The sequence below is a fragment of the Somniosus microcephalus genome, chromosome 10 (genome assembly GCF_052327205.1).
Source record: "Somniosus microcephalus isolate GS21.2 chromosome 10, FLI_Smic_1.0, whole genome shotgun sequence".
Lineage (NCBI taxonomy): Eukaryota > Metazoa > Chordata > Chondrichthyes > Squaliformes > Somniosidae > Somniosus > Somniosus microcephalus.
Window position 1 is genome coordinate 215,072,530 of NC_140996.1, and position 18,748 is coordinate 215,091,277.

The 18,748-nt window shown below is 46.1% G+C and overlaps 1 protein-coding gene across 1 annotated transcript in view; it reads right to left on the minus strand.

Moving 5' to 3' along the window:
* Positions 1–6,875: 6,875 nt before the first annotated feature.
* The window catches only part of crlf2 (cytokine receptor like factor 2), a 57,164-nt gene continuing 45,291 nt past the window's right edge, over positions 6,876–18,748 (minus strand). The window contains exons 7-10 of the mRNA XM_085999940.1: positions 17,603–17,772; positions 13,664–13,756; positions 9,069–9,153; positions 6,876–7,370 (exon numbers count right to left, since the gene is read on the minus strand). Coding sequence (XP_085856066.1) covers positions 7,083–7,370; positions 9,069–9,153; positions 13,664–13,756; positions 17,603–17,772 — 636 coding nt within the window. The 3' untranslated portion in view covers positions 6,876–7,082. The remainder of the gene's footprint in view (positions 7,371–9,068; positions 9,154–13,663; positions 13,757–17,602; positions 17,773–18,748) is intronic.

Below are 18,748 nucleotides of genomic sequence, written 5' to 3' on the forward strand. Positions count from 1 at the left end.
TTCTACAGCACCTGATAGTGACAAAGATGAATGGGGTTTTAACCTACTGAAAATATCACATCCTGTTTTATCAAACAAAATCGATTATTCTTAATGATGATTCAACCTTCACATGTGCATGAGTCTCAATACTTAGCTAAAACACACTACTGACTTGAAGTGCAAGTTGTGGTCAACAACCACTTTCTATTATGGGCAAACCTTCTACTGCTTCACACCACAGTGTGGTGTTTTAGTGACTGTTGGGGATGTAGAAAACGAACACGCTGCAATTCCTGTCATATATTTATTACCATTGCCAGTACTCCCCTGGTGAAATGCTCTATCGGCCTCATTACGCTCTCTGAGATTCATGTCAGATCTCAGCCGCTGTGCGTATGAGTGTTTTTTTTTTATATTCCTTTTTATGGGATGTGGGCGTCACTGGCGAGGCCAGCATTTATTGCCCATCCCTAATTCCCCTTGAGAAGGTGGTGGTGAGCTGCCTTCTTGAACCGCTGCAGTCCGTGTGGTGAAGGTACATCCCACAGTGCTGTTAGGGAGGGAGTTCCAGGATTTTGACCCAGCGACGATGAAGGAACGGCGATATACTTCTAAGTCAGGATGGTGTGTGACATGGAGGGGAACTTGGAGGTGGTGGTGTTCCCATGCGCCTGCTGCCCTTGTCCTTCTAGGTGGAAGAGGCCTCAGGTTTGGGAGGTGCTGCCGAAGAAGCCTTGGCGCGGTGCTGCAGTGCATCTTGAGTGTTTGACAAAATTGGTCTGGGCAAATTGCCCAACCCGCCCCCAACCCATCTTGCCAGGAGGTGGGTAGCTGACCCGTGCCGGGTCCTGCCTCCTCGAGGCATGAAGGGGATTAATGCCAATTAACTGCCCGTTAATAGGTAGTTAACAGGCAGTTTTTTGGCTAATCCCTATTTTGAGCCCTGAAGTGTGGGCTTCCCAACGGCTCTGAACCTCGCCACAGTCAGCGAGGCGGGCCGTCGGTCTGCGGGGGTCGGAGGGGCCGAGATGTTCGATGTGCAGGTGAGTAATGGGTGCATGTGTGCAGAGGCAAGTGTGTGAGGTGTGTGTAGTAAAGTGTTTTAATAAGTTTTACTTACCTTTACTTCTTCCTGCAGGCTTCCTCCCTTCAGGTCTCGGGACTCCCTCAGCTCACCGGCACAGAAAGCAGGATGGCCGCTGAACTGTCAAAAGCTGCAGCCTTCTGCTTTCGGGTCAGGAAGGCTTTCCAATTGTGTCTTGAGTAAAGACACAACTTAGAAGACAGATTGTCGGAGTTTGACAGCTTCACAGAGCTGTCAAACGATGACATTTCATCTGTCAAAAGCTCTTGACAGATGAAACGGCACTCGCTGATGACACCTGTAACTGGCTTTCCCTTAATTGGCCTGCTAAGCCCGCTGGGCGGGCTTAACAAGGTCAATCAAGGGAAAATAGCGTGGGTTGGCCACAAGTCGATGGAGGCGGGACTAAAACCCAACAAGTGGGAGTCCCGCCTCCAAAAGCTCCCCATTGACAAAATCCAGCCCCAAATATCAGGGACACAAATTTTCCCTAACGCATAACAGATTTGTGAAATAATTTAGCAGAGAAGTATATTGAAATGGGCAGTAGAAATGGGCTTAAGAGGCAAATTTCTGGAGACAGGGGTTGGGGTGGGGGTGTGATTGAGGCATATGGTGGGCAGGTGATATTGATCTATGAAAAGAGGACAAATTTGTTGGGCCTGCTGCCCTTTCCCTGTTATTACAAATTCTTATGTCATCTGATCCCTGATAAGCAGAGTGGGGGTAAAAGATCCCATGGCATTCTACGAAGAAGAACAGGGAGGCTGTCACCAGCGTCCTGACCAACATTTATCCCTCAACCAACACCTAAAAAACACCAGATGATCTGGACATTGTTAAGTCTGTGAATTATTTAGTTAATTAAAACAGACTAATGAGTAACAATAAAAACAGGTCTTTACTGGTTGGAGGTAGGGACTATACTGAATACAAGATTACTGCGCAGTGCTTATATACCGGTGTGTTCACCCCCGGTATTACGTCTACAGCAGCCTGAGAAAGTAATACATCTCTTAAGGTGGAACAGGCTTAAGCTCTCTTAAGGTGGAACAGGTTACATACACAACACTCCTCCCTTCTTAGCTTTATAGTCATCCCCCCCATTTAACATAACGTAATAACATATATTCATATATAACTTCATGTTTAACGTAACATATCACAGATTCAGTCTCTGCGGAAAACAGTTCACAGATTCAATCTCTGTGGTGTAGTCGGTTCACGTTACTCATTCAATAGTCCTTTCATGGATTTAACAGCTTGAACTTCCGAACTGATTTGGCTCCGTTCGGAGGGACCACGTGTGTGATCTGGTAGAGGTGATAATGGTTCAGATGGGTCATCTTCTGTTTTTACTTTTCCTTTTCTGCTTCTTGGAGACTCTCTGGGCTCCATTGTCAGCTGCCACAGCTGCCAGCTGCATGCGCAGTTCCTCCTTCTCTTCCTCCTGTTTCCGCCGTAGAGCCAGCTTCTCCCGATGTTCCGTAGACTTTTGGTGCTCCTCCATGATTTCTGCACTTTGGGAGTCGAAGTTACAAGCTGGGCAGGACAGGACATCGTAATATTCGGTGTCGTCCACCAGGTCATGGTAATATTCGGTGTCGTCCTGAGCTAGACCAGTGAGAGAGTCGTCTATTTCCTCCATACCCAGCTGGACGTTAGCCAGCTCTTGTTCCAAATCCAGACATCTTTCCTGAAGAGACTTCTTCATGTGTACCTCTGCATCCAGCTTTTTCTGGGCTTTCAGCAAGTCGTTTACTAGTGACCTCATTTGTGATTTTAATACTTCAACTTCCTTTGGAGATTGATTGATCGGACTATGCAATCCCTCTACCGGAGCAGCTGTTTCAGCGGTCTGTTGTTCTACATTGACGTGAGTCAGCGTACTTTTGGCATCCAATGGCTGCTCTGTTGCAGTCATTTCAGTCTGTGTCGTCACATCAGCCATCTCAATGACTTTTGAGAGCTCCGAACCCTTTTCCTTTGAAGATCGCAGCTCGTGTTCAAGTTTTTCCCATTTCAGAGTCTTGTCCCTCAGCATATGAAGGAGTTGGCTGACCGTTAACTCTTCTGACACCAGATTATGGCACGCACCTTCAGAACCTGAATCAGCTTTGATTCGTTCGGCCTCCTCGCGCAGATGGTTGGTGTGCTCCTGCTCCATTTTCTCCATCAGTTGCTTCTGTTGACTTTCCAGATTCTCCCACTCTGTAACAAAGAACTTTTTTATTTCATTCATCTCTTGCTCAAAACGGCGAATCATTTGTTCTAATTGCTGTTGTAGTTTGAAATGGAGTTGAGTTCGAGCCCAGTGTCCCTCAAAAATGTGCATATCAGTAGACTTGACAGACTCAGAATTCTCTGTTAAACTATGTTGTTGTTGCTCAGTGGAATTCTGTGCTGAAACTTTGTCTTTTGCACATGGGTTGGTCTTACCATCATCAGTTCTAGAGTCTGGGCTGATTATCTGCACCGAGTTCTCACTCTTTATGGCTTTTAGCGAATGCCAGTCCATATTTATGTTTCTAAACCACTCCCGGCCTAGTAGTGGTGGACCTCCCTCCGGTAGCACATATAAGTCCATTATTTGACTTCCTTCGCCCTTGTTGGCCACTGCAACCTTTATTGTCCCGATGGGGTACACTCTCTGCCCCGTGTAGGTTGTCAATATAATCTCCGTATCCTGTAGGGGAATATGTTGGAATAACCTTCTGTAATCTTTCTTATTCATGACCGACAATGCCGATCCAGTGTCCAATTCCATTTTTACTTGGACTCCTTCTATCTGAAGAGTAACCCAAATTGTCTGGAGGTCTGCACCCCTACCAACGTTGAGTACCCTTAAGCTAGCCAGTTCAATACTGCTTGCGTCTGAATCGGACTCCTGTTCGGCCACCTTGTGTACCTTTGCGTATTTCCCTTGCGGTGACTTCTTGTTGCTGGTCTTCTTCGCTGACCTGCATACTCTAGCTATATGTCCAAGCCTACCACAAGTTCTACATTCTTGGTTTTTAAACCAACACTGGTTCTGATCATGCGTTGTCTTTCCACAACGATAACATTTGCCAGAACTCACACCCAATTTGTGTGCACTGAGCTCCGGTGACCGTAGCTGCATTACTGCCGTGCCTCTCGCTGCGGCTTCGTGTGCTGCTGCCATAGTGACCGCCTTCTCAAGCGTCAGCTCATTCTCCTCGAGCAGTCGCTTTTGTGTATCCTGTTTAAATAAACCACACACAAATTTGTCTCGAAGTGCCTCTGTCAGTCCCGTTCCAAACTGGCAATATTTCGCTAATTTACGCAATTCCAGCAAATATTCAACATTGCTTTCATGCTGTAGCTGCCTTCTGTCGTAAAATTTAAATCGTTCCGCTAGCATCAGCGGCGTGGGGTTTAGATGATCTTTCAGGACAGTAACAATCTCATCGAACGTCTTATCCGCCGGTTCATCTGGTGATAACAGGTGTTTCAATTGCCCGTATGTCTTCGCACCCATTAAATTTAATAATGTTAGAGCTTTATCTTGGTCACGAATTTTATTGGCCTTACAATAATTTTTTACTTTCAACATATATGGCCCAATCTTCGAGGTCACTATCAAAGGTGCTAATATTCCCGTGTTTAGGCATTGTAGATTTGCAATTTCTCAGATTTTATTTTCTTTACTTGTTATCAAGGATGGCGGCTTCCCGCTCTTGCCGTCGTCCTCCGCCCACAAAATGGCGGTTTTCCCGCGCTTGGCGGTCTTCACCCGTCCCCCGACGCCGTCTCCCTTCAGCCCCCGAGTGCGGCCCTTATCAGCGGATGCGATCGATGGCCCGGCTGCGCCCCTCACTTCAAAGCGGCCCGGCCCTTATCTGCCGATCGCTATCGCCCTGTACCTCTCTCTTCCCCCAGTCCTGTCTTCTACTCCGGTTCACAAGCTGATGGAGGCTTCAGGGTCCTAATGCCTGTCACTTCCAGTGGGGTGGTGAGTGGTGAGGTTTGAAACCTCTCTTCAACCGCCGTGGAATAACTGCCGCAGGGTAAGAACCTGACTCGTCGCCAGTGTTAAGTCTGTGAATTATTTAGTTAATTAAAACAGACTAATGAGTAACAATAAAAACAGGTCTTTACTGGTTGGAGGTAGGGACTATACTGAATACAAGATTACTGCACAGTGCTTATATACCGGTGTGTTCACCCGCGGTATTACGTCTACAGCAGCCTGAGAAAGTAGTACATCTCTTAAGGTGGAACAGGCTTAAGCTCTCTTAAGGTGGAACAGGTTACATACACAACAGACATTTCCCTCATTGCTGTTTGTGGGAGCTTGCTTGTGCGCAAATTGGCTGCCGCGTTTCCTACACCACAACAGTGACTACAATTCAAAAGCACGTCATTGGCTGTAAAGCCCTTTGGGTCGTCCTGAGGTCGTGAAAGGTGAAGTCTTTCTTTTTTAGTGAAAAGAATTGCCCCACTGCATCCTTAGTTCCTCCTAAGTGTTCTCAGGCGCATTCATCACAGGAGAAGAAGAAGAAGAATTTTGCCACAGATTATTATTATTTATTAAGCAAAAGTCCCAGATACAGACCCACATCTCAGCACTCTCTGATTTAAGAATGCTGTAGTGCTCTGGGGAGTAACGATCTTTGGGTAAGACATTGGTTGATTTTTTGTGGCTCTTAACAATCTGTTGTACAATAATACCATGTTAAACAGCTTGCGGAACATCAACGCTGTCTTGAATTGCTTGGCTCACCACAATTGTTAGACCCACAGCTTGTTACTGTACTGTTTCATTATAGTTAACTGAGGTTTCATGTGTTAAGTGACTGTGCTTATATACATTGCTATACATTTAATAGAATGACCGATGTCTGAGTCAACAGATAGTCCTGTACAGTACATAAGAGTTTTCCTTTCCCTCCTTTATCAAATCTACTTTCATGTAATGTTAAGTCTGTGTGTTCTAGTTATTGTTAATAAGAATCACTGCACACAGACCACAAGAGTAAATTCAACAGGTCTTTACTAGTCGGAGGTCAGGCTGAACTGCCCAATAAATCATTACACAGCACTTATATACCGGTGTGGTCACCACCGGTATTACAGTATACAGCAGCCAAGATAAAGTAGTGCATCTCTTAAAATAGTTCTCTTAAAGGTGGAACGGTTACATACACCACATGTAAGATGATTAAAAAGATCTTTTTTAAACAGACTCCTATCATTTGAAGTTTTATTTTAAAATTTTCATCCTTGTTTTCAAATCCCTCCATGGCCTCGCCCCTCCCTATCTCTGTAACCTCCTCCAGCCCGACAGCCCACCCCCCCGGGATCTCTGCGCGCCTCCAATTCTGGCCTCTTGCGCATCCCTAATTTTAATCGCTCCACCATTGGCGGCCTTGCCTTCAGCTGCCGAGGCCCTAAGCTCTGGAATTCCTGCCCTAAACCTCTCCGCCTCTCTACCTCTCTCTCCTCCTTGAAGATGCTCCTTAAAGCCCACCTTTTTGACTAAGCTTCTGCTCACCTGTCCTAATATCTCCTTGTGTGGCTCAGTGTAAAATGTTGTTTGATCCTATAAAACCGCCGTGGGATGTTTTACTACGTTAAAGGCGCTCTATAAATGCAAGTTGTTGTTTGGGTAGTCGGATCTGGCTGATAACTGAAATTCCTCGGAGATGCTCCCGTTCTGCTAGCAGTAAGCAAGGTTTCCCCCCGCACTTTTGGCTAACTATTGTCGTTGGAGCGGGAGCGGGCTCTGCGGGATTTCCCAGCCACAGTCTCTCAATTACTGACATGGAGTTTAACCAGTGCGTGAACAAGAACAATCAACAGTAGACACCCAAGAGATGTGCCATGGCAAGCAGGCTGCTGTCTTGAAGGTTGAGCCCACTAGGCTACACATATTTTCTCAAGCATTATTTTTACAAAAGTTACCATCAGTACTGACTCCAGAGTTTTTTAATTTCACCCTTGACATCCATTGTGAATCTTATCATGTTAAGAACTGCATTCTTGAGCTTGTTGTTCATAGTCTTATGTACATGTTTTCATTCATGATGGCCTTGGACATGTCAATAGTGGCAGTCTTACAAACCAGGAATTGGGAATTTGGCACATCCTCTGCGGGCTTTTCCTTCTCCTCGTTAAGGCTCCCCAGGAGTGATTCAATGCTTCCAATCTTGCCTGCCAGAGGCAGCTGAGGATCCTCTTGCTCTATCTTCTGTCTCACTGGTTCCTCCTCAATTCGGCATTCAATTGGAATACAATTCAATTGGAAATCCACGTTTAGATCTTTAGCCACACTGATCCACTCCTTTGTAAGAAGAAGGATTTTGACATATTATTTATTAAGTCATACTCGCGACAGTTTAGGCACTTTAAGGTAAGGAACTAGAAAAGGTCATGAACCCGCGACCTCTTCCACCTAGAAGGACAAGGGCAGCAGACGCATGGAAACACCACCACCTCCAAGTTCCCCTCCAAGTCACACACCATCCTGACTTAGAAGTATATTGCTGATCCTTCATCGTTGCTGGGTCAAAATCCTGGAACTCCCTCCCTAACAGCACTGTGGGATGTACCTTCACCACACAGACTGCAGCGGTTCAAGAAGGTGGCTCACCACCACCTTCTCAAGGGCAATTAGGGATGGGCAATAAATGCTGGTCTTGCCAGTGACGCCCACATCCCATAAAAACAAAAAAAAAATCATATCCGTTACGTCCCCATCGCACTCAAAATATCATTTGATAATAGTTGGAGAGATCAATTGGTCTAAGATAGTAGAGCAGTCACTAATCTTAACTGGAATTTTGGAAAGGACATCATTTAATGGTCTAGCTGTGCAGTAGATTTTGTGTCGGTTCAAGAATAAATACAGCCTAACTGTGGTGTGAAGACACTTAACCAATGGCACAAGGGGTTATTAATAGACACAAGAACCTCAAGGAGACAGCCTCACTCTGCCTCGTATTCATGCAGTTAACTGTAGGTAGTGCAAGGTAAGCTTCAAAAAGATTCCACATGGTCCTTATAACTCAGCACCTTTGGCCCACACTTCTGTAAAGAGGAGCAGGTGTCAAACCATGGCATAAAGCTGGTCCGTGGAATTTTTGTAACACAGGAGGGGACCTCAGAAGCAAAAAGGTTGAGATCCCCTGTTGTATAGGACCCTGGTCAGGCCACACTTCGAGGACTGTGCACAGTTCTGGTCTCCATACTATAAAAACGACATTGAAACACTGGAAAAAGTGCAAAAAAGATTGACAAGAATTGTACCAGAACAGAGATTACAGCTATCGGGAAAAGTAGAACAGGATGGAGCTTTTTACTTTAGAGGTGACCGTGTAGAGGTCTTTAAAATTATGAATGGGTTGGACAGGGTAGATGTGGAGAGAATGTTTCCACTTGTGGGAGAATCCAAAACAGGGGCCATAAATACAAGATAGTTACTAATAAACCCAATAGGGAAATAAGGAGAAATTTGTTTACTCAGAGAGTGGTTTGAATGTGGCACTTGCTACTGCAGGAAGTGGTTGAGGCAAATAGCTTAGATGCTTTCAAAAGGAAACTAGACGAGTACATGAGAGAAAAGGGAATAGAAAGATCTGCTGAAAGGCTGAGATGAGGTAGATGGAATGGGAGGAGACTCGTGTGGAGTATGAACACTAGCACAGACTGGTTGGGCCAAATGGCTTGTTTCTGTGCTGTAGATTCTATGTAATGTAATCTCAAACAGGGCAGTGGTAAAGGTGCTGCAATTGGCTCGGAAGAGCAAAAACCAGCCAGCGCTTGCACAACTGATTATTGTCCAACGACCTTTGTTGTAAAGTGGTCATATTTTATAAGCCACCAACACTCACTGTTGAGGCTTACATATAAGTATCAGTTTGGTGAGGTGACAGGGAGCTGTCGGCTCCTATGGTATCATAACCCAACCTGGGTCAAGTAAGGAGAGAAGACTCGAGGATAAAAGTACAATTTAAAACAATTGCTGTTGTTCACATTTTACCTGAAAGTTTCCATTGTGCTTCTCAAAGAGATCGACAAATAAATGTTTCGGGTCTGGTATTCCTGGGACAAGTAGGGCCTTTACTCTAAAGAGATAAACACACTGTACTGAGTGCATATTCAGAGGCAGATACTTAACATTGGACTGAAATATACAGAACATCTTGAACTGAAATAAATAAATGAGAGAAATAACAAGATGTGGCTTTCAAATATATTCATGCTATATATCTATGTGTCTGCTGTGGCTCAGTGGTAGCACTCTTGCCTCTGAGCCAGAAGGTGATGGGTTCAAGTCCCACTCTTAAGCACAAAATCTAGGCTGACACTTCCGTGCAACACTGAGGGAGTGCTGCCCTGGCGGAGGTGCCATCTTTCGGATGAGCCATTAAAAGGGGGTCTTCTTTGTGCTCTCAGGTGGATGCAAAAGATTCTGTGGCACTATTTCGAAAAAGAGCAGTGGAGTTATCCCCGGTGATCTGGCCATTAATTATCCCTCAACCAATATCGCTAAAACAGATTATCTGGTCATTATCACATTGCTGTTTGTGGGAGCTTGCTGTGCGCAAATTGGCTGCTGCGTTTCCCACATTACAACAGTGACTACACTTCAAAAAAGTACTATGTTGTCTGTAAGATGCTTTGGGACATCGTGGAAGACATTTTATGAATGCAAGCTCCTTCTCTTTTATTGTTCCACACTTGTTTTGGAAGCTGTTTCAATTTACCTGTCCCTTTCCTTCAAGGTTCTTTGCAGGTGCTCACATCTGAATACTGCGGACACGCGTGGTTGAATGTGTGAAACTATGTAGGACATGTGCTTCTATCGACATGCAAAATTGAGAAATAAACAAACTGCCCCATTGAAGGAGGAGCAGGAAAAGGTACTGAGAAGTACATCAGGGCCACAGGAGCACGGCTTTATATCTACTGACATCACTAGCTTCTTCCTGAAATAATAATGCTTTCCTGTGTGTTAGAAATTCATTATAGCCCAAGAATGGGAGCTATCTTTTAGAAAAGTTTGAGAATACTGGAAGTGCTCCCCCTTCCTCTTGGGGCGCTCCCATTGAATATCACGGTGCTACGTGCTGCAGCGCCACGCGCCACTGCAGGCCTTCCTCCCCTTATTAAAGCAGCGCGACCCAGGGCCTGGATACCGGCAAAAGAGCCCGGCACTCAAGAGGAGAGCCGGGCTTACGGAACACGGCCAGCACCCCGCAGAGGGACGGCAGAGGGAGCAGGTGCTGGCAGGCGGCCAGCAAAAAAAAAGGCCGCCCGGCACCTCCCCTTTAATTATCGCCGCCCCGGCCGCATATACGCCCCCCTGTCCCTGCTGGACATAGCGTCCGGCGGTAGGTCAGGGGGCGTGAGCCAAGTTTGCGGCCGGCGTGCTGTGCACGGCGATGACGTCAACAGTGGAGGAGCAGCGCCGTGGGGCGCTTCTGGCTACCACTGCCGCTAACCTCCCGCTGAATTTCGTGGGAGGCATTAGCGGCGCTGCGCCCGGACGCTAGTTGTTTTGCGCCCCGTTTGCACCCTCTTGGGGCGGCAACGGGAGGTGCAAAGCAATTGAATTTTGCCCCTCAAGTGCCTGAGAATTGATTTCATGTGGAGTGAACATGACATTTATTATTTATTAGAAAGCAATTCGGCATTTTATTGTCCCCGTGATCAGAAGATTGTAATCAGGGCTCCCTGGCTTTGGAAACTATAGAATCATACAGCACAGAAGGAGGCCATTCGGCCCACTGTGCCTGTGCCGGCTCTTTGAAAGAGCTGCCCCATTAGTCCCTTCCCCTCAACTCTTTCCCCATAGCCCTGCAAGATCGTGTGCGTTTCCTCAGCTGTTTCTCCATATACCATTCGCATTTTCCATGGATCATCAGGGATGGCAAGGGTCTGCGAGAGGTGTTTATTTTGAAGTTTAACAGAGTCCTTTCTATTCTTACCCCCTGTATCCTAGGTTCATTGCTCAGCCCTCGACAGTCCTGGTCAGTATCAGATAAAAACCTAGTCAGTTTCACCTAGCGGGTGATAGGAAGTAGAAACTAGAGAAACATAGAAAAATAGGAGCAGGAGTAGGCCATTCGGCCTTTCGAGCCTGCTCCGCCATTCTATATGATCATGGCTGATCCTCTATCTCAATACCATATTCCCACTCTCTCCTCATATCCCTTGATGCCTTTTGTGTCTAGAAATCTATCTATCTCCTTCTTAAATATATTCAGTGACTTGGCCTCCACAGCCTTCTGTGGTAGAGAATTCCACAGGTTCACCACCCTCAGTGAAGAAATTTCTCCTCATCTCAGTCCTAAATGTCCTTCCCCGTATTCTGAGATTGTGACCCCTCGTTCTAGACCCCCCCAGCCAGGGGAAACATCCTCCCTGCATCCAGTCTGTCTAGCCCTGTCAGAAATTTATACGTTTCAATGAGATGAGTAAGTGAGGATCTGTATCTACTTTGTGCGTTGCACAAGATAATTTAGTGCAGCTGATATTTAAACCTTTGGGGACATTTGTCTTAACTAGAGAATTACAAATGATGCTCCCCTGCAATTTAACGTCAACAAAACAGGAAGCATTGGCATCTGGTCAAGCCCACAATTTGAGGATTCATGGTTTATCAGGCCCATGTGCCAATACCAAATGCATCTTTCTAGGCTCAACAATCTAGGATGCAAAGAATCAAGAATATCATCAGAACACGGCTCGGTCAAGAAACAACTGCTCCCACAGAGGATCCAGGAAAGACCACTGCGATGGTCTGGGTGCGTTTCAAGAATGGAGAGGGCTAGAAGAACCTTTGCACGGCCCTGCGCAGAGGTACATGGAACTAGAAGCCGAGGAAGAGCTGGATGGACAATCCCAAGAGTGACTTGGCGCAGAAAGCGATACAGATGACTGAAGCGGTCAGGCAAGTTCAGAACTGAAAGTGATGGAGTAAATTTGTTCAGCTCCATCGTCGCTGCTGAGCTGATGGACGGGAATTTAGTCGGAGTAGTAACGAAGAAAGAACTTGGATTTATATAGCACCTTTCACAACCTCAGGACATCCCAAAGCCACTTAACAGTCAATGAAGTACTTCTGAAATATAGGCCTAGAAATTCAGTTGGCTGCGCCAGCCGTTAGCGCCTTAGGAGGAGTAGATCTCGAGCGCTAGGCGCTTAGCGCCCGGGCGCAGTGCGATCTGCGCCTCGCCCCAACTTCAGTAGACATTTAGCACCGGCGCAAAGTCTTTGCACGCGCTCAGCTGCGCGCGCAGATCATGACGTCATTTCGTCGTGCAACGCCCTTTGTGCGCCCGGAACCGGAACTTCACTTGCGCCACCCCATTGTGCGCCTGGCGGCCCGAACGACTGTGAAGTGGAACGGTACACAGCCGAGGCGGGCCGCGGGGAGCGCAAATTAAAGGGCACTCCTGCAGTAGAAAAGGCAGCCGTTTTGCAACACTTTGTGAGAGACAAAGATGATGATGATGGAGGAGGAGGAGGAGGAGGAGGAGATTGGTGTGCCGGTACCACATAACAAACTGATGGAGAGAAGCCCTCCCCAACAACACAAATACAGCAGTCTCGGCCTTTCAAAAAAACAATCCACCCTCCCCCTTTAAGAGCTCACCGGAGCCAGAGTGTCTGCCGTCAATCAGCAGCTCGCCGCACCTGCCCTGCGCCCACCTTCCGGTGTTAGCGCCCGGGCCGCCGGCTTAGCGCCTAATGATAGTCGTGCATCGCCTGTTTTAGTGCAGCAGCAACCTCTTAGGGCGATGCGACTGAATATCGGCGAAGGGGACTCGACTTTGCGCCGGGCGCAAACTTTAGCGGCCGCCCGACTTTACCGCCCCAAAAGTGGCTATACTGAATTTCTAGGCCATAGTCACTGTTATAATGGGGGAAATGCACAGCAAGGTCCGACAAACAGCAGTGTGATAATGACCACATAATCTGTTTTAGTGATGTTGGTCGAGGGATCATTATTGGCCAGGTCACTATGGAGATCTCCCCTGCTCTTCTTCGAATGGGATTGCTTACATTCACTTGAGAGGACAGATGGAGCCTACTCTCACTACTGCACTGTGCTGACTTGGAATCAGCTTAGATTTTGGGCTGAGAGTGGGACTTGAAACCCACAACCTTCTTACTCCAAGGCGAGAGTGCTCTCACTAAGCCTTGGCTGACACTGTGCAGGAGTAGCCTTAACAATATGGGGCAAGAGAGGCTGTTGAGGTGAAATTACACTGTGAGATTAGCATATGAAAGCTTAACATGTCCTTATGAAATTCTATTGACCTAGCTAATGGGAACGATAATTCTTTAAAAATAAACAGGTTCATACCTCTGTTAAAATAGTACCCAAACAAATGCATTAAGCATAGTACAGCTGTATTTCACCACCCTTCAAACTTTTTCCAGGCTCTGTATTTTTATGCTTTTGTTCCAGAAACAACTGAAAGTACTCCCCTTAGATGTTCTGACCCTTTCAATGAACCTGACAATCCATTGTTGTCTGCGCTAAAGCGACCTCACTGCCCTTTTTGAGTAACATAATGAGAAAGTCTATCTCGAAGCACCCTCCAGGGATAAAGCTTCACTCACCTTTTAACTTTAAAAAGCACGCACACAAGTACAACAAAAGTCAGAACTGCCACCGGCAGTAAAACCAGATAAAGTGCATTTATCCCACGTGAGGGGCAAGAATCTTGAGGGAGAAGAAGAAGAAAAAAAATCACATTAAACAACAAAGGGGAGAAATTTGGCATGTTAGCGCCCCCCCAGTTACCACCTGTTGGGGGCGCTAACGGGGCGCTCAGGCAATAGCGCCGTGGTGGGGTGAATGCCACGTTGCACGGCAAATTTGCTGGTCCCGTGGCGCCGGTGATAACAGTTAGCACCTCAGCACCTTTCGCCATGCAGATCATGACATCGGTGAGCGTGCAGCCCGATCTGCAAACTTCAGTAGCGACCCCTGCCTTCCCACCTCGCATCGACAGCGCCAGGGGGCGGAGGCGTGAATCAGCTGGCTGGCAGGGCACTATTTAAAAGGATGTGCCCCAGCTGTCAAGGAACCTCTGTTCCAAATGTCAGTTATGAGTGGCCGAGAGCGCAGGATGTACCTGCAGCCAAATAAAGGTGGCTTAGTCTCCGGAGTGTTGCGGGTCGCCAAAGGACTTTGCATTTCATCCCACAGCATATCGCCGTTCTGCACTCTCCAAATCACTGGGGGCTGGTGTGCAGACTCCAGTGACCCTCCCCTTTAATGGCTGGAAGGCGCCTGCGCCAATGCTCACTCCCGATTACACAACACCTCGTACCCGTTATCGCTTGGAGCCGAACGCCACTCACCTATGCCATTAGCGTCTGATTCAGTGCTCCTCTGTGTATTGATTTCTTTGTGGGTTCAATGATGAGACATTTATGAAACAGAATGAGTTTTAATCTAAAGTCTGTTCAACTCTTTATACAGCATTCAGGAGACACCATTATGCTAGTGATGCATCTAGAACGAAACTGAAACTAAACCTCACTGCCTTGCTTCTTTCGGTCACATGCCCTCTGCTGGTCAGGCACAAGCAATCAATACATGCAATCATGCTATTAAGGCATCATAATCGAACAGGCAAATACCATCTCTATTTGCTGATATCATTACATCTCCTTTTCTTAAAACAGAAGTATTGTACTTTTAACTAACAACATGTTTTCTTTGTATTAATCTGCATTTTAACTGTAACACTTAATGAACTTACATTATCATTATCATGATCAAGGTTTTTTAACCTTGCTTTGTGTGTTCACATGAAATATGTCAATACACTAGAACTTGAAGAAAGAATAAGATAACATTACTTCTTTCTATAACAATAGTCCTTAAATTTGCTCAATGAGTCTCTCAGGAGGCTTCACATGTCTTGAGGATTTTCTGATTGATTGTCCTTGAATCTGAGTTGTTGCCTCAGATGATGGTTTCTCAGCTGTGTGATCAGGTTGTTCAACAGTATCAGTCTCTTGACCTGCTGTGGCTGGTCCCATGAGAAGATCTCGACGATTTCTTCTCAGAACAGCACCCTCATCTGTCTGAATGGTGTATGATCTTGGTTGAACTTCACTCAGGACAGTTCCCTTCTGAGTCCATGTGTTTGTTTTGTCTTTGAACCTTACTTGGTCACCAGTGTGGAGTTCAGGTAGGTTTTGTGTTCCTCTGTCATAGTAGTACTTTTGCTTTTCTTTCTGTTGCTCTTTGAACTTCCTCACTTTCTCCCCCTCTTTTGTTTTCAGGAGGTTCTCCGGGATGGGTAGGTTTGACCTTAGCATACGTCCCATAAGGAGTTGGGCTGGTGACATACCACACTCGAGCGGCATTGTGCGGTATACAAGCATGCTTTGGTAGAAGTCAGTTCCACTGTCTTTTGCCTTGTACTTCAGTCTTTTCACATTGTTTGCGGGCTCTCCTGGGTCAACAGCTCTGGGCAACATGTCTGCTGTATACATCAGCTTACCCGGTGTGTACGCAACATTCAGTTCATCATAGACTGTCTCTCCTTCGCTTTCCACAACGAGGACTCTCTTTACCAGGTTCAGTCTCTCACAGGCTTTTAAACCTAGTATGGCTTGCACCTCCTTTGGCACCACGATTAATGCTAACGTGTGTTCTCTGTCCTTGTGTGTTACTTTGACAATGCACCTTCCTTTCACTGGTATATCAGTACCTGAGTATCCTGTCACTTTCACTTTGATTCCATGTATCTTTGGTCTGGGCCTAATTTTCTTAAAATCAGTCTCTGATATCACATTAACTTGTGCTCCAGTATCCAATTTAAATGGAATGTGTATGTCATTCACTTTTAGTGTCAACATCCAGTCTCTTTCTTCTTTTTTGTTTTCAGACACAACATCTACATAGAACTCCTCTATGTCGCTTTCATCTACTGCATGGACCTTGCTTTGTTGCACTTGGTTCTTGCAGCAACGGGCATAATGGTTGTTCTTGTTGCAACTATTGCATTTTTTACCATATGCTGGACACATTTTTGGTGGATGCTGTGTACCGCATCGACTACATGGCTTTTGATTGTCCCTTTCATTTTCGTTCGCTGGCCACGCCTCTTTTTTCACATTGGCGCTCGTTTTGTTAAACGGTTTGTATCCGTTCTTTCTCACTGCATCCACGTTGCAGCTATTGTCACTGAACAGCTCCTTTGCCTGCAACTTCACAGTCTCTGTAGCCCTACACAGTGCTATGGCTTTTCCCAGGTCTAGATCTTGCTCTCTTAGCAGTCTTTCTCTTAGACCATTATCTGGAATACCACACACCAGTCTGTCTTTTATCAGCGAGTCTGTCAGTCCCCCAAATTCACACGATTTGCTTCTGTTTCTCAGTCCAGTCACATACTGATCAATAGTCTCACCCGTTTTCTGAACACATGTGAAAAATCTGTGCCTCTCAAATGTCACGTTACGTTTAGGTATGCAGTAGGCCTCAAACTGTTCCATTATTTTATCTAGCTTCATTTTGTCTCCATTAGTAGCGAATGTGAAGTTATTATACACCTCCAGCGCTTCATCACCCACGACATGTAAGAACAGTGACGATTTCCTGTCATTACTTTTCTCGTCAGCTCCAATTGCTGATAAATACAACCCCACATGTTGTTTGAATCTCCTCCAATTTTCAGCCACATTACTTGTCAATTGCAGCGTCGCCGGTGGGTGTAAACCTTCCATTCTTTCACTTCGTTAGCTATTCTCTAATGGTAAGTAACGATGTTCTCTTTTGGCTTGCTAATCTGTGGAGAGCTGATTTAACTTCAGAGTTTTTCTCTTTCTCTCTTTCAGCCACTTCTGACACCATGTATTGATTTCTTTGTGAGTTCAATGATGAGACATTTATGAAAGAGAATGAGTTTTAATCTAAAGTCTGTTCAACTCTTTTATATAGCTTTTACAGGAGACACGTTGCTGTGATGCATCTAGAACGAAACCGAAACCAAAACCTCACTGCCTTGCTTCTCTCGGTCACATGCCCTCTGCTGGTCAGGCACAAGCAATCAATACATGCAATCATGCTATTAAGGCATCATAATCGAACAGGCAAATACCATCTCTATTTGCTGATATCATTACACTCTGCATTCTTTGAGCGCTGAGACTGAATTTAGCGGGCAGTGAGATTGATTAGCACCTGGCGCTAAACTTCCAACTTCTCAAAAGTTAGCGCCCCCAACCAGGGCGATACTGAATTTCCAGCCCTTTATTTAGGAGCATAACGGCCTAGAAATTCGGGCAGGCCCATCCTGCAGTGGGGGCCTCAAACAGGCATATGCAAAGTGCTAGCGCCTGTTTCAGGTGTGGAGACTGCACGCTGAGTTTTTGACCTTTACCAATATGGTGGGAGGCGCACCCCTGGCCTGTAATGAGCGAGCGCTTCCTACCTGCCATGTTGGAGGCTTTGGGGACTGTTTAGTGCCCGGAAAAGGGCGCTGCATGGCTGAATTTCTAGGCCAACATTTACAAAATCAGACAAGGAAATTCACGATTCTGTACTTACCTACTACTGTCTTGTTTTTCAAAATAAGCATGGGTCCCCATTCACTCCAGTAACTTTCCTGTGCGTACAGGTCATTCATTTTGGATCTTAAATGAAAGAAATAGCACTTTGCAGGATCAACACTTAGCAAAGTAAATGACTTTGTTTCAAATTCTTTCACCTGCAAGGGAGACAAATATTGAAGAGTGACTGGATGATTGTATTAACAGAAGCACCTTTTAATTTTTGTTTCACACCAAATTATTTCTGCCAATCTTTCTCCCCCTCACCTCCCCAATGGAAGATATTAAGTACTGGGGTTCCACAGGTGCCAGTCACCCTCTGCTACCTCTCTAGCATGGTCATAATTTATGCACGAGCTTTTGACACTGAGTAAGAACATAACAGTCACCCTCTGCTACCTCTCTAGCATGGTCATAATTTATGCACGAGCTTTTGACACTGAGTAAGAACATAAGAACATAAGAAATAGGCGCGGTGGCGGCGGCGGTGGAGCTGTGTGGAGCGAGGCAGCGGCGGTGATTTAAGAGCGAGGAAGAGCAGGTAGGCCTCACTGCGGCGGCGGTGGCAGACCTGTGTGGAGCGAGGCAGCGGCGGTGATAGAGACGGAGGAGCAGGTAGGCCCCACAGCGGCAGCGGACCTGTGTGGAGCGAGGCAGCAGCGGTGATATAAAGAGGCGTGGAGCAGGTAGGCTTATCAATCTCCGAGCTCCGAGGGTGGGAGAGAGAGAAGTAAAAAGTAATCGAAGTGTGACATCACCAGAAAGCAGGTAAGTGATTGGTTGGTGAGTATTTCTCTCTTTCTCCTTTTTTCCAAACTTAAATTTTGTGGTTTATAGTTTATAGGGTGTCTGTGGTGTAGCGGGTCTGTAGTAAACCAGGGCCCTTAAGTATATTATTTAATTGTAGTGTAATTGGTGGGATTGATTTGATTTAATTTAATTTGAATTAATTAAAGGGTAAGTCATGGCAGGAGAGCTCGGCCCCGTAGTATGCTCCTCTTGCGCTATGTGGGAAATCAGGGACACTTCCTGTGTCCCTGACGACCATGTTTACGGGAAGTGTATCCAGCTGCAGCTACTGACAGACTGCATTGCGGCGCTGGAGCTGCGAGTGGATACATACTGGAGCATTCG